A 19,783-nucleotide genomic window follows, 5' to 3' on the forward strand; every position below is an offset into this window, starting at 1 on the left:
GCTATGCCCGGAATTCCTGATGACTGCCAGTCAAGCAGGAGGAATTCGTATTTAAAGAGCTGATCATTGGACGTCTATCAATGTCAGCGGCACTGAAAGAGCAGAAGTTTCTCGGGTTTTCTCGGGTTTCTCGGACCCCTGAAAATAAACGCTCCGCCGAGTCCCTTCTAATTGTATGTGGCGGATCGTAAACGCGGGGCTAAAGTTAGTTCGGGAACCGGATCCGGTGTTTTTTGGGCGGCTTTCGACCACTGGCGAGCAGCTGGCTTGCCTGTCGGAGAAATCGTGGCAGTTTTAGGCCGTTCCTTCATTTTCTCTCACCCCTCGCTCCCTCTGAGGTCAGAAATTGAAGAAACCATCAATCCAGGGTTGCTTTTAGTGGTCATGTGTGACGTTCTTCCAGCGCTGCCCGTATCGCAAAAGCCGGGGCCGTGTGATTATAAAACCTGCAGTTTGCGTAGGCGCTACCCGCCCCTTTTGTCCTCATTAGGGTCGCCGGCCAGACAAAAAAAACTGCCCGTTCACTTTTACTGTCGTTTCAAAGGTGGACTAGCATGTATTTTATTTCCTTCCAACAGCAAATCCTGCGTCATTCCCGCGCGAATGCTAGCAAGGTGATCTTCCTGATTACCGACGGCTACTCCAACGGCGGGGATCCTCGGCCCGTGGCGGCGGCGCTGAGGGAGCGCGGCGTGGAAATTTTCACGCTGGGCATCTGGCAGGGAAACATTCGAGAGCTGCACGACATGGCCTCGCACCCCAAGGACCAGCATTGCTACCTGCTGCACAACTTTGCCGAGTTCGAAGCTCTGGCTCGCCGAGCGCTGCACGAAGGTGAGCAATGGGACAGTTTTCCAGACTTTTAGCATAGCTTAGCACAGTAGCTATGCTTAGAATGACCTCTAGATGTCTCCAAACTACAATGTTTGGTATTTGTCAATTGAGGGAAAGACCCTAATCACTCAAGGTACACAAATAAAATGACAAATAAGGAATTATAAACTCACCACATATAACTACTGCGTTACCAGAAAGAAATAGTCACTAAGAAAAGTATTAAAACACATAATTAGATGGGCCTCAGATAATAAAACTGTTTGACCGACAATCGCATATAAAAAAAAAAGACAAATAAGGAATTATAAACTCACCACATATAACTACTGCGTTACCAGAAAGAAATAGTCACTAAGAAAAGTAATAAAGCACATAATTAGATGGGCCTCAGATAATAAAACTGTTTGACCGACAATCGCATATAAAAAAAAAAAGACAAATAAGGAATTATAAACTCACCACATATAACTACTGCGTTACCAGAAAGAAATAGTCACTAAGAAAAGTAATAAAACACGTAATTAGATGGGCCTCAGATAATAAAACTGTTTGACCAACAATCGCATATCCAAATAAAAGCCAAATAAGGAATTATAAACTCACCACATATAAATACTGCGTTACCAGAAAGAAATAGTCACTAAAAAAAGTAATAAAACACATAATTGGATGGACCTCAGGTAACAATTGCATATCAAAATGACCGGAATCTTGACACGATGCAGGGAATTTTTCGAATGACCCCCCCCAAAAAATTTTTGTTCGCCCCTAAACGAGGTTTTTTTATTTTTACTTTTTTTTTCCAAAATGTATCTAGTCCTACAATTTATGACCAAATCACATAATTTACACAGAAAAAATTCCAGGACGGTAACGGGCATAAAAGTTGTATCCAGAATTTGCCAAAAACCTATGGCTCCCTCAAAAGTTGCCAAAAACTGTCCTATTCATTTCTAATGGGATGCCATTGACGGCCATTTACGTCCAAATTTCCCTTTCATTTTCATTGGAAGGAAAACAGGTTTTTGTGATTTTTTACCATTTATTAGAACAGCCCATTGACATTCAACTGGCGCCCAAGTAAGTCGATGCCATTGACAGCCATGCACGTCCATGCCATTGACGGCCATTTACGTCCAAATTTCCCATTCATTTTTAGTAGAAGGAAAACATAGGTCCTTGTGTTTTTTTGACCATTTACCATAACAGCCCATTGATATTCAAGTGACGCAGAAGTAAGTCGATGCCATTGACAGCCATGCACGTCCATGCCATTGACAGCCATGTACGTCCATGCCATTGACGGCCATTTACGTCCAATTTTCCCATTCATTTTCAGTCGAAGGAAAACATAGGTCCTTGTGATTTTTTTGACCAATTACCATAACAGCACATCGATATTCAACTGACGCACAAGTAAGTCGATGCCATTGACAGCCATGCACATCCATGCCATTGACAGCCATGTACGTCCAAATTTCCCATTCATTTTTAGTAGAAGGAAAACATACAGTAGGTCCTTGTGATTTTTTGACCAATTACCATAACAGCCCACCGATATTCAACTGACGCACAAGTAAGTCGATGCCATTGACAGCCATGCACATCCATGCCATTGACAGCCATGTACGTCCAAATTTCCCATTCATTTTTAGTAGAACGAAAACATAGGTCCTTGTGATTTTTGACCATTTACCATAACAGCCCATTGACATTTAACTGGCACCCAAGTAAGCCGATGCCCTGACAGCAATGCATGTCCATGCCATTGACGGCCATATACGTCCAAATTTCCCATTCATTTTCAATGGAAGGAAAACATAGGTTTTTGTGATTTTTGACCATTTATCAGAACAACCCGTTGACATTCAACTGGCGCCCAAGTAAGTCGATTCCATTGACAGCCATGCACGTCCATGCCATTGACGGCCATGTACGTCCAAATTTCCCATTCATTTTCAATAGAAGGAAAACAGGTTTTTGTGATTTTTGACCATTTATTACAACAGCCCATTGATATTCATCAACTGGTGCCCGAGTAAGTCGATCCCATTGACAGCAAAGCACGTCCATGCCATTGACGGCCATGAACTTCCAAATTTTTTCCCATTCATTTTCAATGGCAGAAAAACCTGTGCGGTTCTGATTTTTGACCAAAAACTTACCATTACAGCCCATTGACATTCAACTGGCGCCCAAGTAAGTCGATCCCATTGACAGCCATGCACGTCCATGCCATTGACGGCCATGTACGTCCAAATTTCCCATTCATTTTCAATAGAAAGTAAACAGGTCCTTGTGATTTTTGACCATTTACCATAACAACCCATTGACATTTAACTAGTGCCCAAGTAAGTTGATGCCATTTACAGCCATGCACGTCCATGCCATTGACGGCCATGAACGTCCAAATTTCCCATTCATTTTCAATGGCAGAAAAACCTGAGCGGTTGTGATTTTTGACCAAAAACTTACCATTACAACCCAGTGACATTCAACTGGCACCCATGTAAGTCCATGCCATTGACAGCCATGCAACAGGACTGTCCTCGAATTGTCCCCAAATCAATAGGAATTGAACTGATAGATCTGTATGTACTACTGTACCACCCTATAGTAATTTCTCTAGAAATTTCAGTTTCTATTTTCTGATTAAAAATCTATGCAAAAGCTCAGCAAAATGCATCTTGTGTTGACATTGTCAGTTTTAAACTTGCCTGCCTATATTGACATTTTTCACTTGCCAGAAAAAACGGATTTTGAGTTGAATAATAAATATAGTGGTGCAATATTAGCACTTTTTCCATAACTCGAGTTAAAGTTATTTTATTATTTTTCACAATAAGTGTATTTGGAAAACATCGAAGTTGTTACATTTATCATGATTAAGGCACCCTGTAGGCTATCGCTATAATATGTTAAGTCCACAACCGCATATATCGGTATCGGTTTGATATTGGTGTCGGATTTATGGAGTTGGACAACATTGGGTTATATATTATTGGTTCTAAAGTCCTTATCGAACAGTTATAATCAGTGGCAGGGGTGAAAATTCGACAGGTGAGGGTCCTAGTGGAAAATTTTCTGCATGCCCCTCCAGTCAACCAATGAAGTGGAAGGTAATTAAAGGTATTTTAACAATGAAACCCTGTATTCCAGCTCCATTTTACCTTTATGTTTGACCCACCCCTTGCCAAACCACGCCCCTTTACATTTGCAAACCAGGTTCCCTAGAAGCCACAGGGCGGCGGGGTCGTATGTGTATATTTTAACAGTTAAACACTATATTAAACACTATATTACAGCTCCGCGCATCATATTACCGTTCTGTTTGACCCTCAACTTGTCCAAGTACGCCCTCTTTACCCCCGCAAATCAGGTGCCACCGCACCCCTCTAAGCTCCGCCCCTGACTCTAATCGATATTTCAACTGCATTTGATGCGGCTCTTTCCCTAGATCTCCCTACGGGCAGCTACATCCATGAAGATCTTTCCCGATGCTCGTCCTTGTGCGAAGCCGGGCGGGACTGCTGCGACGTGATGGCTAGCTGCAAGTGCGGCACGCACACCGGACGCTACGATTGCATCTGCGAGAAGGGCTACTACGGGAAGGGGCTGCAGCACGAATGTGCCGGTAGGTACCTCAGTTTATTCTGTGGCGGGGTATCTAGTACGAATGCCTCCCTGGAGAGGTCGATTTTTTTCCAATTTCCACTACAGATTTTCAATAGGGTTGAGATCTGGGCTATTTGCAGGCCATGACATTGACTGAATGAGTCTTTCTCCAAGGAATGCTTCAGCAGTTGAATGCATTGTCATCTTGGAAAATGACAAACATATTTTCAATTGAAGGGATAAGAAAGCTGTCTAAAATTTCAATGTAAACTTGAGCATTTATTGAAGATTTAACCACTGCCATCTCACCAGTGCCTTTGCCTGACATTTTTCATGTTTTCTTCAGGCAGTCATCTTTGTAAATCTCACTGGAACAGCACGAAACAAGTTCCAGCATTATCACCTTGTCCAGTGCCGATTCTTGACTCTTGACTATTGGCTAACAATACAGCAATGCTGCTAACAATTCAATTGGTTAACAATGCAACAATGCAGCAATTAACTAGCCTGCACTGCAAAATTCCATTAGCTTAAATGCTATATAATGCTATTCTATACAACAATTAGCTAACTTGCAAAGCAACAGTCCCCTCGCTTAAATGCTATATAATGCTAATGTTGACAACAATTGGCTAACTTGCATAGAAAAAGTCCACTAGCTTCAATGCTGTATAATGCTAATGTGTACCAGATAGGTTCTGGTGCAGCATTTAAGTGAGCAGACTTTTGCTATGTAGGTTAGCCAATTGTTGCATTGTTGAAATTTGCTAACCTGCTAATGTTTTTAACAATTGGCTAACTTGCATTGCAATAGTCTGCTCGCTTAAATGCTATACAATGCTAATATTTACTAGATAGTTTCTGGTGCAGCATTTAAGCTAGTGGACTTTTGCTATTTAGGTTAGCCAATTGTTGCATCGTTGAAATTGGCTAACCTGCATAACAAAAATCTGCTAGCTTAAATGCTATACAATGCTAATGTTGACAACAATTGGCTAATTTGCATAGAAAAAGTCCGCTAGCTTCAATGCTATATAATGCTAATGTTTACCAGATAGTTTCTGGTGCAGCATTTAAGCTAGCGGACTTTTGCTATTTAGGTTAGCCAATTGTTTCATCGTTGAAATTGGCTAACCTGCATAACAAAAATCTGCTAGCTTAAATGCTATATAATGCTAATGTTGACAACAATTGCCTAACTTGCTTAGAAAAAGTCCACTAGCTTCAATGCTATATAATGCTAATGTTTACCAGATAGTTTCTGGTGCAGCATTTAAGCTAGCGGACTTTTGCTATTTAGGTTAGCCAATTGTTTCATCGTTGAAATTGGCTAACCTGCATAACAAAAATCTGCTAGCTTAAATGCTATATAATGCTAATGTTGACAACAATTGCCTAACTTGCTTAGAAAAAGTCCACTAGCTTCAATGCTATATAATGCTAATGTTTACCAGATAGTTTCTTGTGCAGCATTTAAGCTAGTGGACTTTTGCTGTGTAGGTTAGCCAATTGTTGCATTGTTGAAATTGGCTAACCTGCATAGCAAAAATCTGCTAGCTTAAATGCTATATAATGCGAATGTTCACAACAATTGGCTAACTTGCATAGAAAAAGTCCACTAGCTTCAATGCTATACAATGCTAATGTTTACCAGATAGTTTCTTGTGCAGCATTTAAACTAGTGGACTTTTGCTGTGTAGGTTAGCCAATTGTTGCATTGCTGAAATTGCCTAACCTGCATAACAAAAATCTTTCCTTGAAGCCACTCCTTTGTTGCCCTGGCTTTGTGTTCGGGATCATTGTCATGCTGAAAGACCCAGCCACGTCTCATCTTCAATGCCCTTGCTGATGGAAGGAGATTTTCACTCAAAATCTCTCAATTCATGGCCCCATTCATTCTTTCCTTTACACAGATCAGTCGTCCTGGCCCCTTTGCAGAAAAATAACCATAAAGCATGATGTTTCCACCCCCATGCTTCACAGTGGATATGGTATTCTTTGGATGCAATTCAGTATTCTTTGTCCTCCAAACACGAGAACCTGTGTTTCTATCAAAAAGTTCTATTTTGGCTTCATCTGACCATAACACATTCTCCCAGTCCTCTTCTGGATCATCCAAATGCTCTCTAGCGAACCGCAGACGGGCCTGGACGTGTACTGGCTTCAGCAGGGGGACATGTCTGCCAGAGCAGGATTTGAGTCCTGGTGGTGCATTGTGTTACTGATAGTAGCCTTTGTTACTGTGGTCCCAGCTCTCTGTAGGTCATTCACTTGGTCCCCCCGTGTGGTTCTAGGATTTTTGCTCACCGTTCTTGTTATCATTTTGACGCCACGGGGTGAGATCTTGCATGGAGCCCCAGATCGAGGGAGATTATCAGTGGTCTTATATGTCTTCCATTTTCTCATAATTGCGCCCACAGTTGATTTCTTTACACCAAGCGTTTTACCTATTGCAGATTCAGTCTTCCCAGCCTGGCGCAGGTCGACAATTTTGTCTCTGGTGTTCTTCGGCAGCTCTTTGGTTTTGGCCATAATGGAGTTTGGAGTGTGACTGACTGAGGTTGCGGATAGGTGTCGCTCGGCCGGCCTGGGAACGCCTTGGTATCCTGCCGTAGGAGTTGGTTGTCGGGAGAGGGAAGTCTTGGCTTCCCTGCTAAAGCCGCTGCCTCCGCGACCCGACCCCAGATTAAGCGGTAGTTCATGGATATATGGGACTCTGGCGAGACATCATCAGCAGTTCTAGACTGCCATGATGTGCTAACCTTTCATTTTGGCTCCCGATACGCTTGGAAGCAGTTAGGAGACAGGCACGCTGTCCAGACGGTTTATACTTCTTGATGCTGTGGGGGGAATTGAAGGTTTACACAGGCCAGCGCTAACAGAGACTCCTTACTGTTTATGTAACAGGTCCACCCCTTAGGTAGACATGACTTATTACGGCTTCTGACTGTAAATGACTGAAAATAGAAGGGCACTTTCATCCGTCTGCTGGCAGTCGTGTACTTCGCGTAGTTCAGGGCGAGACCTGATTTTGGACATTTTCAGTTTATCCTTAGTAGATTTAGTAGTAGAACTCGCGGGGTTAATAGCAGACAATGAGGCAAGAGGGTCTTTATCTGCTGGGAGAGACTGTTTTTCTTGGCTGGGATGTGTCCATAAACAATAGTGTTGTACACAGAAGGGATTTGGGTAGGGTTTCCAGCTAAATTGCTCAAGTCAATAATAATAATAGCAGACCCACAGACAGGGTTGATGTTCTTGTATGTTTTTGGAAGAGGGCAAGCTTTCCAGCGTCTGTACATTGAACCTACCTGAAGCCACAGCCGCACACAGCTCGCTAAAGCTAGCTCGAGCAAAGTTAGTTATTTACCCAAGACTTAAATCAGTTCCTCAAAGGCACTGAAAGAGTGAAACGAGGCTTGAACGGATGACTACTGCTGCTGTTTCGTCTCGTTTCTGGGTCAGGGTAATAAAAATGAAGCACAAAAAACAAGCAGGCGTGAAAGAGCCAGCAGGTTTTAAACGTGTCACCAGGTGCGGCGGGCACAAATCGGGAATTCAACGCTGCGCAAACACTCTCGGGAGATTGGTGGCGTTTATCGAGCTGCTTTTTCACTGTCACTTGTTTCCCAGCATATTGCTGCCCGTCTATAATCAGGCCGACCAGACTGGAGAGCTGCCCGTGTTTGTACAGTTGTTTAGCGGTCGGCCTCGCTCTCCCCGAAGACCGGTCTTTCCTGTAGTCTGTAATAAGCCTGAGGGATCTGCTTTTTGTCCTTGGGAGTCTGCGCTAGGTAACGACGCAATGGGGGCTGGATCCTGGGCGGCTGTAGACGGGATCCAGTTGTTACATCCATTTAAAAGTGAGATTATCTGACGGATGACGCAAAATGACATCTGTCATAAGCATCTATTAATGCTCATGGCAGTGTCATTTTATCATTATGATGGTCTTATGACAATCTTATGGTGCCACTATCAAATAAAATGTTACCAAATAACGTAACGAGCAATTATTGAAACAACTAGAACAGTAAATGAAGAAATAATTAGCACAGAACATTTTGATTGTTATTTACATCTGTAGCGCTGCAATGTATGGTAGGAGGCATGTTGGACGACAACAGTGTTGACAGCTGGTGGCAGCAGAGGTTGACTGTCTTCCCCCAAGGGAGCAGAGATGGCCAAATGAAGCTTCTTGTAGCAACGAAGCTTTGCAGCCAATTGGTTCAAAGGTTCATGGTGGTTCATTTGGTCTTATGACAGTCTTATGGCGCTACTGTCAATTAAAGTCTTACCAAATACCATAACACGCAACTAATGAGACAACTGGAACATTAACTGAAGACCTAATTAGCACAGAACATGAATTTTGATTGTTATTTACATCTGGAGCGCTGCAATGCATGCTAGGAGGCATGTTGGACGACAACAGTGTTGACAGTAGGTGGCAGCAGAAGTTGACAGTCTCCCCCAAGGCAGCAGTGATGACCAAATGAAATTTCTTGAAGCAATGAATGGCTGTTATTTACATCTGTATCGCTGCAATGCATGCTAGGAGGCATGTTGAACGACAACATTGTGAGCAGCAGAGGTTGACTGTCTCTCCCAAGGGAGCAGTGATGGCCAAATGAAGCTTCTTGAAGCAATGGTGGTTCATGGTGGTTCATTTGGTCTTGGGACAGTCTTACTAAGGCGCTGTCAACTAAAGTGTTACCGTATAAAATCGTTTGGCGTAAATATCCCATGACAGCTGCGGCTTATCTATGAACAAATGCCGTTTTCGTGTCATATTTGGTTGGTGGTGGAATACAGTCAGGTGCACCTTATAGTACGAAAATGACGTTAATAGTGCAGCTAAGTGCAGCTAGGTTCGGTTGCCAACGGGCTTACACTCACAAGGGATTTACACGATTAATGGATTCTAGATCAGTGTCATCCGGTAAATTCTGTCACTAACTCCATTTATGTCCATCTTGGATCTTTTACGTCCATTAAAAAGTGAGATAATTGGCATGATGACACAAAATGACATCTGTCATAAGCATTCATGAATGTTCATGGCAGTGTCATTTCATAATTATGATGGTCTTATGACAGTCTTATGGCGCTATTGTCAAATAAAGTGTCTGCAAATAACATAAATAGCAATTAATGAAACAACTAGAACAGTAACTGAAGAAATAATTAGCACAAAACATGAATTTTGATTGTTATTTACATCTGTAGCGCTGCAATGCATTCTAGGAGGCATGTTGGACAACAACATTGTGAGCAGCAGAGGTTGACTGTCTCCCCCAAGGGAGCAGTGATGGCCAAATTACACTTCTTGAAGCAATGAATCATGGTGGTTCATTTGGTTTTTCGACAGTCTAATGGCGCTACTGTCAAATAAAGTGTTACTAAATACCATAACTAGCAACTCATGAGACAACTGGAACAGTAACTGAAGAAATAATTAACACAGAACATGAATGTTGATTGTTTACATATGTAACCCTGCAATGCATGCTAGGAGGCATGTTGGAGGACAACAGTGTTGACAGCAGGTGGCAGCAGAGGTTGAATGTCTCCCACATTGGGAGCAGTGATAGCCAAATGAAGCTTCTTGAATCAATGAAGCTTCATAGTGGTTCATTTGGTCTTATCACAGTCTTATGATGTCGCTGCTAGATAAAGTGTTTCAGGTTAATATCTTTTAGGGGAAAATATCCAATAATACAGTGAGGCAAGCTGCGGCTTGTAGTCCAGTGTGGCTTATTTATGAACAAATGCCGTTCTTATGTCAAATTTGGTGGGTGGCGGCTAATAGTCAGGTGCGCCTTATAGTGCGAAAATTTGGCAATTTTTTTTTTTTTTCAAAGGGAACCACGGACAGAAAGACTTGTAGTTCTTAAAAGATAAATGTTAGTATGAATTATAATAATTTGATTTTCAAACCCTTCTTAATAATTTCGTTTTTTTTAAAAATTTGAAAAATTAAGTCAACTAGTAGGTCGCCATTGTTGTTGACGACGCAATGCACTCTAGGCGGTGGCGTCATTGGGCAGTGCTGCCGTACTTCCTCAATGTCACTCGTTAGCTAAACAAACATGTCGTCCGTTCTGCCCTTTCAATTTGAACGGTCATGAGTAGGACAGCACTTATTGATAAATGGGATTCGAACCCGCGTTTCCCGCAACAGACGACCGCGTAGACCACAGAACTATGTTACTACAACGAAAGGCTATACAAACTGTTAAATAGCAGTAAGTTAATATCTTGGCAAGCCGCCTAGGATCGGTTGAAAGACATTATTGGATGAAGGTACGACATTGGGAACTCATCCTACATTTCTGTAACAAAACAATATGAATAGCAGCAGAATATGACAAAATCATGCCAGTCGTCATGCTAGCTTCGCTTGCTAGCTAGCACAGCTATTATCCCAGTCCAGGCCAATCGCGTCAGTGCATTGCGCGCGTAAAACATGGCGCCCTCCATAGGTAAAAACATGTACATTAGAAAGTGATCCAAAATTAAGGGCGAGTGACCCGTGAGTGCCCGAAGTGACCCAAAATCAACAGAAAAAGATCCAGAAATGCCCCAAAATCAACAGGAAGTTCCCGGTGAACAAGAAGTGAACTGGAAATGTCCTCAAATCTAAAGGAAATGATCCAGCATGGACAAGAAAAGACCCAGGAATGACCCAAAATGATCAGAAAGTGACTCAAAATCAACAGGGAAGATCTCACATTAGCAGCATACGCTCCGGGATTTGGATCACCCATCTGGAATCGGCCGGCTCCGGTCACAGAATAAAATAAACCAGATGATGACTCGGACCAGATGTGCAGACATATTTCTGTCGGCAACGTGAAATTGCGAGATTTGCTGCCTTGCAATTAAATAATTTGTGCCGAAGATAAGAGGCCGGGAGCGGCCTTTGTAATTGCGCCGTGCGGATCGGAGTGCGTGTTTTCGTGGATTTTGCGGGACCGCCGAATATGACCTTGAGAGATGAAACCGACCTCTCTACATCGGTCACTGCGGTCCCCCAAGGGTAAACCTTTCTTGTCCGTCCCGGTCTTTTTTTATCGAAACGTTCTCGTGTGATTTGTCCCGTTGAAGCCTGAAGAGCTCTTTCAGAATAAAAATGTAACTCCCACGCACATATTTAAACATGCTCAAGAGATGGGAAAAACTCCACGGGGGATATTGGGTGGGATTTGTACGCAATAAGACATCAAGTGTTTCCCTTCCAACACATTTGAAATTCTCAGTAGACAAGCTTGTTTTGTGGAAGGCAAGACAAAAAAAGCCTTGCGTGAATCTCAGCCATGCCTGAAATTGAACAGGAAGTCGGAAGAGCAGACTTTCTGGCTCGTTCCGCCAGGAACGGGGCCAAGAAGGGAGGGATGAGCAGGAAGTGATGAACGACCAAAGAATGACCTTCCTTTTGAAATGAGTTGACACCAAAGAAGAAGTCGGGCGTCAACGGATCGCCAAGCAGCAAAAGATTGAATCTCGTTTTTAGATCAGGGGTGTCAAATCTGTCGTCCACAAATCATCCCTTAAAGGGAACCGCGGACAGAAAGACTTGAAGTTCTTAAAAGATAAATGTTAGTCTCATTTATAATAATTTGATGGTCCTCTTAATGTTTTTTATAAAATTTGACGAATTAGTTTAACTAGTAAGTCGCGGCCCTTCCCCGGCCGGCCAGGGTGGGGTGGAGTGGGCCGGGGGTCTGGTTGGTGTGTGCGGTGGCCAGAGTTCCCTCCCGGGACGGCCCGGCCAGAGTCGCATCTCCTTGTACCGGATACCGGGGAGGTGCCCCCAGGTGTCATCCGCGCATCCCTCCTGGCCCGGGGGTAGGCTGGGGGGGTTTGCGCCTCCGTCACCTTCGTCTGTCTCCGGCCCTGTCCGCCTCCCTGGGCCGTGGGTCGTCGGCGGGGCCTCGTGGGGCCTGCGGGGCCCTAGGTGGGGCTTGCTGTTCCTTGCTGGTGAGGTGGACATCCCCTGGTCTCCAGCGTTTGGCGTAGTGCCTGCTCAGGATGCGGGGTGGGTGCTCGGGCGCCGTAGATGGTCTGGGGCGGAGGTTGATCGGGGCCCTGGAGCTTCTCCCGCCCTCTGCTCCGTCGCGGATTGCTGGCTGGATGGCGGTGTATCGGCTGGATGTTGCCTGCTACGGCGGGGGACCCTGCCCTGCCCTGGGCTTTGTGGGCCGCTGGGGGCACCGTGGCGTGCCGTGTCGGCTGGGGGGCTGCCGTGGCAGCTCGTGGCCTGGGTGGGCGGACGGGGTTGGGGACTGGCGTGGGGTTGGTGGTGCGTCCCCTCTTGCCATCCCCGAGGGCCGGTAGATGGGCGCGCGGGTGGCCCGGGGGACCACGCTGGATTCCGGGGGGGGGGACGAGGGCTCCTTTGCTGGGCTGCGGGAGAAGGGATGGGCTGCATCCCTTCCCCGGCTGGCTGGGTGGGGGCCGTGGCCCTGTGTCGGCGCCCGCGTGGTGTCTCCGCTCATCTGCGTGGCTGCTGCGTGCCCGGCAGGGCTCGCGTGCGGCTTGATGTTATTGGGCGCGCTTGGGCGGGGGGTCCCGGTGCCGGGATTGGCGATGGGGCGGCGTATGGTCGGTCGCCAACGGGCTTACACTCACAAGGGATTCACACGATTACTGGGTTCTAGATCACAGAGATGATTTGTGTACACTTTACCCCTTTCTATCACTTAGCTTATAGACTCCCCAACCTTCTTCCCCCTCTTTCCCTGGTCATCAGGCCCCCCACAAGGTATCAACCGGAAATACATTTAGCTAACGATAGCACCAACATATTAGTAGTTAGTGTAGTTAGGCGTTCAATGTATTTCTTGTTGTTGTTTGTTTCTTCTCTTTCTTCTCTTGTGTTTCTTCTGTTCCCCTATAACCTCTTCCTGTTCGCTGTTTTGTCATAATAAATGAGGTATGTTGAATGATCACAAAGGGAGTATGTCAGACTCTCAATGTGAAACATTAAAACTGTTCAGACTATCCGGGCACTTAGACTTCCATTCTCAGCTGAACAGGACAGGTTTTAAAAAAAAAAAAAAAAAAAAAAAGTTTAACTAGTAAGTCGCCATTGTTGTTAACCAAACGAAAATATCAAGGCAATGATGCAACTAGCAACAAAGTATACGAACTGTCAAATGGCAGCAAGTCAATATCTCGGCAAGCCGCCTAGGATCGGTTTAAAGACACTGCGGGTACAACGTTAGGAACTCATCACACAGTAACAAAACAATCTGACCAGCAGCAGAATGTGACAAAATCATGCCAGTCGTCATAAAAGCTTCACTTGCTAGCTAGCACAATTATTTTCCCAGTCCAGCCTAGCCGCGTCATCACCCCCAGCATGCATTGCGCGCGTAAAACGTGGTGCCCACCGTAGGTCACAACATGTACGAAATGTTATAGATTTTTAAATTAATGGCAATAATATACTGTAATTTTCACCAAAAGATATTAACCAGTAACATTCTAACATTGTCGTCCAACATGCCTCCGAGCATGCATTGCAGCGTTACAGATGTAAATAACAATAAAAATTGAAGTTCTGTGGTAATTATTTCTTCAGTTACTGTTCCAGTTGCGAGTTATGGTATTTGAGAACACTTTATTTGGCAGTGGCGTCATAAGACTGTCATGTCATTGTCATACACTGGAACTTTGCTGTGGTAGATGTAGATCTATCAGGTCACTTCTTGTTGATTTCGGGACATTTCGGGGACACGTCCAGTTGATATCAGGTCACTTTCTGTTGATTTGGGTACACGTCCTATTGCATGGCTGTCAATGGCATCGACTTACTTGGGCGCCAATTGAATGACAATTGGCTTTAATGGTAAGTTTTTGGTCAAAAATCACAACCACGCAGGTTTTTCTGTCATTGAAAATGAAGGGGAAATTTGGACATACATGGCCGTCAATGGCACGTATGTGCGTGGCTGTCAATGGCATTTGCTTCCTTGGACGCCATTTGAATGTCAATGGGCTGTAACGGTAAATGATCAAAAATCATATAAACCTATGTTTTCCTTCCATTGAAAATGAATGGGAAATTTGGACGTACATGGCCGTCAATGGCATGGAAGTGCATGGCTGTCAATGGGATTGACTTACTTGGGCGGCAGTTGAATATCAATGGGCTGATATAATAAATGGTCAAAATTCACAAACCCTATGTTTTCCTTCCATTGAAAATGAATGGGAAATTTCGACGTACATGGCCGTCAATGGCATGGACGTGCATGGCTGTCAGGGCATCGGCTTACTTGGCTGCCAGTTAAATGTCAATGGGCTTTTATGGTAAATGGTCGAAAAATCAAAAGGACCTATGCTTTCCTTCGACTGAAAATGAATGGGAAATTTTGATGTACATGGCCGTCAATGGCATGGACGTGCATGGCTGTCAGGGCATCGACTTACTTGGGCGCCATTTAAATGTCAATGGGCTGTTATGGTAAATAGTCAAAAATCACAAGGACCTATGTTTTCCTGGTATTAAAAATGAGTGGAAAATTTGGACGTACATGGCCGACAATGGCATGGACGTGCATGGCTGTCAATGGAATCGACTTACATGGGCGCCAGTTGAATGTCAACGGGCTGTTCTAATAAATGGTCAAAAATCATATAAACCCATGTTTTCCTTCCATTGAAAATGAATGAGAAATTTGGACGTACATGGCTGTCAATGGCATCGCATTGAAATGAATGGGACAGTTTTTGGCAACTTTTTTGGAGAGCCGTAGGTTTTTGGCAAATTCTGTTTACAACTTTTATGCCCCTTACCGTCCTGGAATTTTTATGTGTAAATTATGGGATTTGGTCAAAAATTGTAGGACTAGATACATTTTGGATTTTTTTTTTAGACCCTCAGTTTAAGGGGGAATGAAAATTTTGGGGGGGGGGGGGTCAAACTTCTTTGCATCGTGCGAAAATTCCGGCAATTTTGATATTTTAAAGGTAATGGTTGGTCATGGTAAGTTTTAGGTGAAAAAATACAACCACTTCAAGGTTTTTCTGCCATTAAAAATGAATGGGAAATTTGGATGTACATGGCTGTCAGCGGCATTGACTTACATGGGCCCCAGTTGAATGGGGAAGAAAAACCATTCCCCAAAAAATTAATTTGACTATCTAACTATAGCTACACGTGGCCAGCATCAAAAATGACTTTTACACCCATGCATTAGTCTATCTTTGTTTTTGTTTTTTTCAGCTTGCCCGGCCGGTACGTACAAACCAGAGGCAACCCCCGGCGGGTCCAGCACGTGTCTAGCATGCCCTGACCAACAGCACACCTCCAGGCCTGGTAGCACCTCACTCGGCGACTGCGTCTGCAAACCGGGCTACCAGCAAGTGGGCTCGACCTGCCAGGGTAATTGCAAGGATCGGTTTCGCGGTCAAGTTATATCGTCCTAATCCTAATCATTCTTTTTGAACGATTGCACCCCAGTGGTTCACTGCCCTCCGCTGTCCTCTCCGCAAAACGGCTTCTTCATTCAGAACGTATGCAACAACCACTACGATGCGGCCTGCGGTGTCAAATGCCAGCCGGGGTTCGACCTCCACGGGACGGGCATTCGGCTGTGTCAGGCCGACGGTACCTGGTCAGGCTCGCCGGCTTCCTGTAAACGTAAGTGAAAATTCCCTTTTGGCGCGAGATGTCCTATCCATTTGGACTTGGGGAATGAATGTTCGTTATTTTCCCCTCAAAATAACTCAAAATATAGCCATTAATATCGAAACCCCTGGCAACAAAAGTGAGTACATCGCATAGAAACTACGTACATCCCTAAATGTCCAAACTGAGTACTGCTTGTCATTTTCCCTCAAAGCTCGCAAACAGTTTGCTGAAGAAATGTCAACAACGCACATAGATTACTGGAACCATGTCCTATGGTCTGATGAGACGGGCGGGCTTTCTTGTGTGCCGTCTTCAGAAGAGGCTTCCTCCTGGGGTGATAGCCATGCACACCAATTTGATGTAGAGTGCGGGGTATGGTCTGAGCACTAACAGGCTGAGCCCCCCACCTCTTCAATCTCTGCAGCAATGCTGACAGCACTCCTGTTTTGAGTAACATGACATTTTGAAGGGAAAATGACAAGCAGTACTCAATTTGGACCTTTAGGGATATACGTAGTTTCTATGGGGTGTACTCACTTTTGTTGCCAGATGTTTGGATATTAATGGCTATATTTTGAGTTATTTTGTGGAGAAAATGAATTAACATTATTATATAAGATACACACAGACTACTTTTCATTGTGTCAGTCTTATTTTGTCAGTGTTGTCCCATGAAAAGATCTACTTAAATATCTGCAGAAATGCGAGGGGTGTACTCACTTTTGTGATACACTGTATGTGGGTCATGTTTTGTCATGTGTTATCTGTCAATTTCACTAGCAGCCAGGCACTTCCACGGAGAGACCCTCCCTGGGGCCTAAAAAGCCGGGAGGTCCTATAAAAAACAGCAAGCGTAAACGCTCCCCAACATCTCCTTACTTCCTTTCCTGGTTGAACTCCCCGACGCTCATCTGTACGAGCTTCTCCGCCCCTATAACATTCCTTCTTGTTGGTGCGTCCTTCCTGCTTCCTGAACCCCCTCTTTAATTGGACCCTGCCTACCTTTTCTTCCCTCCGGAACATCTGTGGAGCAGAAAACGCAGGGTCCATCCCTCCACGCTATCAGACTCAACTTCGAGAGATGATGTAGCGTACAAACAGTACTTTGTACTTTGACGTATTTAAAGGTCCATCCATCCATCCATCCATCCATCCATCCATCCATCCATCCATCCATCCATCCATCCATCCATCCATCCATCCATCCATCCATCCATCATCTTCCGCTTGTTCTGTGGTCGGGTCGTGGTGGCAGCATCTTTAACAGGGAAGCCCAGACATCCCTCTCCCTAGCCACTTCAACCAGCTCCGCCGGCGGGATCCCAAGGCGTTCCCAGGCCAGCCAAGAGACATAGTCTCTCCAGCGTGTCCTGGGTCGTCCCCGGGGCCTCCCGCCGGTGGGACATGCCCGGAACACCTCTCCGGGTAGGCGTCCAAGAGGGAACCAGATGCCTGAGCCACCTCAGCAGAGGAGGAGTAGCGGAGTCTCTCCCAGATGACTGAGCTTCTCACCCTATCTCTAAGGGAGAGCCCAGACACCCTGCGGAGGAAACTCATTTCGGCCGCTTGTATCCGGGATCTTGTTCTTTCAGTCACGACCCACAGCTCGTGACCATAGGTGAGGGTAGGAACGTTGATCGACTGGTAAATCGAGAGCTTTGCCTTTCTGCTCAGCTCCTTCTTCACCATTACGGACCAGCGCAGAGTCCGTGTAACTGCAGACGCTGCCGCGATCCGCCTGCTGATCTCTCGCTCCCTCCTACCGTCACTCGTGAACAAGACCCCAAGATACTTGAACTCCTCCACTTGGGGCAGGATCTCATCCCCGACCCGGAGAGGGCACTCTACCCTTTTCCGACTGAGGACCATGGTCTCGGATTTGGAGGTGCTGATCTTCATCCCAACCGCTTCACACTCTGCTGTGAACTGCTGCAGTGAGAGTTGGAGGTCACGGCTTGATGAAGTCAACAGCACCACATCATCTGCAAAAAGCAGAGATTCAAAGCTGAGGTCACCAAACCGGACCCCCTCAACGCTTCGGCTGTGCCTAGAAATACTGTCCATAAAAATTAAGAACAGAATCAGTGACAAAGGGCAGCCATGGCGGAGTTCAACCCTCACTGAGAACGAATTCGACTTACTGCCGGCAATGTGGCCCAAACTCTGACACCGGTCGTACAGGGACCGAACAGCTCTTACCAAGGGGCTCGGTACCCCGTACTCCCGGAGCACCTCCGACAGGACTTCCCGAGGCACACGGTCGAATGCCTTCTCCAGATCCACAAAACACATGTAGACTGGTTGGGCGAACTCCCATGCACCCTCGGGGACCCTGCCGAGGGTGTAGAACTGGCCCACTGTTCCATGGCCGGGACGAAAACCACACTGCTCATCCTGAACCCGAGATTCAACTTCTCGGACTCTCCTCTCCAGCATCCCTGAATAGACTTTACCAGGGAGGCTGAGGAGTGTGATCCCTCTGTAATTGGAACACACACTCTGGTCTGCCAATCCAGAGGCACTGTCCCTGATGTCCACGCGATGTTTTAGAGGCGTGTCAGCCACGACAGCCCCACAACATCCAAAGCCTTTAGGAACTCCGGGCGGTTCTCATATTCACCCGGGGCCTTGCCACCGAGGAGCTGTCCAACCGCCTCAGTGACTTCAACCCCAGATATCGGAGAGCCCACCTCGGAGTCCTTAAAGTATTTAAAGATCTTAACAAAAAATCAATCAGGAAAACCGCATACAAATTGAAGAACATTGGACCATGTTACATCGGTCGTGACATCATTCCATTGGCTTCTAGCGAGTCACATGATAGATCATAAAATGCTGGTTTACATATCGATACGAAGCATCTTAGGTCGTCTGGGAACGGTTCTCCACAAATTAGTTCATCTCGCCTTTTAATTTGATATCCGTGGAACTCTCCTCGCAGCGCGCTCCTGCCCACCTCTCCCCAAACCCCCGCACGGTACCCTGAAGTGCAGCGACGGTGGCGCTTCCTACAGGGCGGAGTGCCAGGTGGACTGCAACCGAGGCCACAAAGTGGAGGGGGACCCCAAGATCACCTGCCTGGCCAATTCCCAGTGGAGTGGACCTCTACCTCGGTGTGTGGGTAAGCCTTTCTTCTTCAGGTTGTCAAGCCAATGCAGCATTTTTGTCCTGATCTGCAACCTCCGTCAGATCGATCTCTCTACCTATCTTTCTCTTTATCTCTCCGACATCTAAGAGGCGCGCTGTTCTCCAATCGCCCCCCTGGAGAACATCCTAGTGTCGCCCCCTGCCTGTACAAAAAGGGCGGCGTCCCCCGGCTCTGCCTGCATACTCACCTGTCGCCAAGGTTACGTTCTTCAAGGACACAGAAGAGCGGTGTGTCTCGGCTCTGGGAACTGGACCGCAAATGTCCACAAGGCGGTCTGCAAAGGTATTCGATCGTGTGCGCTGTGTCCTCGCGTGGGCGTTGACCAGACCAGTGCGTCTTCAGATATCGAGCCACCTGGGATCCAGTGCCCGGAGAATATCGTGGCGGTGACGGACGACCGGCGTAGTACAGCTCACGTGACGTGGAGCGCCCCGAATGCAACCGACAACTCCAAAGACGAGGTTCTGTCACTTGCAAAAATGTCGCAAGAAAGTTTTATTTATTTATTGATTTATTTTAATTTTAAATCTTGCGCTCCT

At 45.7% G+C, this 19,783-nt stretch overlaps 1 protein-coding gene across 1 annotated transcript in view; it reads left to right on the top strand.

Annotated features, from left to right (window-relative positions):
- Positions 1-19,783, top strand: part of svep1 (sushi, von Willebrand factor type A, EGF and pentraxin domain containing 1) — a 151,773-nt gene that overhangs the window by 65,535 nt on the left and 66,455 nt on the right. The window contains exons 4-10 of the mRNA XM_057853998.1: positions 579-834; positions 4,295-4,471; positions 15,689-15,847; positions 15,926-16,105; positions 19,038-19,217; positions 19,332-19,526; positions 19,587-19,705. Coding sequence (XP_057709981.1) covers positions 579-834; positions 4,295-4,471; positions 15,689-15,847; positions 15,926-16,105; positions 19,038-19,217; positions 19,332-19,526; positions 19,587-19,705 — 1,266 coding nt within the window. The remainder of the gene's footprint in view (positions 1-578; positions 835-4,294; positions 4,472-15,688; positions 15,848-15,925; positions 16,106-19,037; positions 19,218-19,331; positions 19,527-19,586; positions 19,706-19,783) is intronic.

The sequence above is a fragment of the Corythoichthys intestinalis genome, chromosome 13 (assembly GCF_030265065.1).
Source record: "Corythoichthys intestinalis isolate RoL2023-P3 chromosome 13, ASM3026506v1, whole genome shotgun sequence".
Taxonomy (NCBI): domain Eukaryota; kingdom Metazoa; phylum Chordata; class Actinopteri; order Syngnathiformes; family Syngnathidae; genus Corythoichthys; species Corythoichthys intestinalis.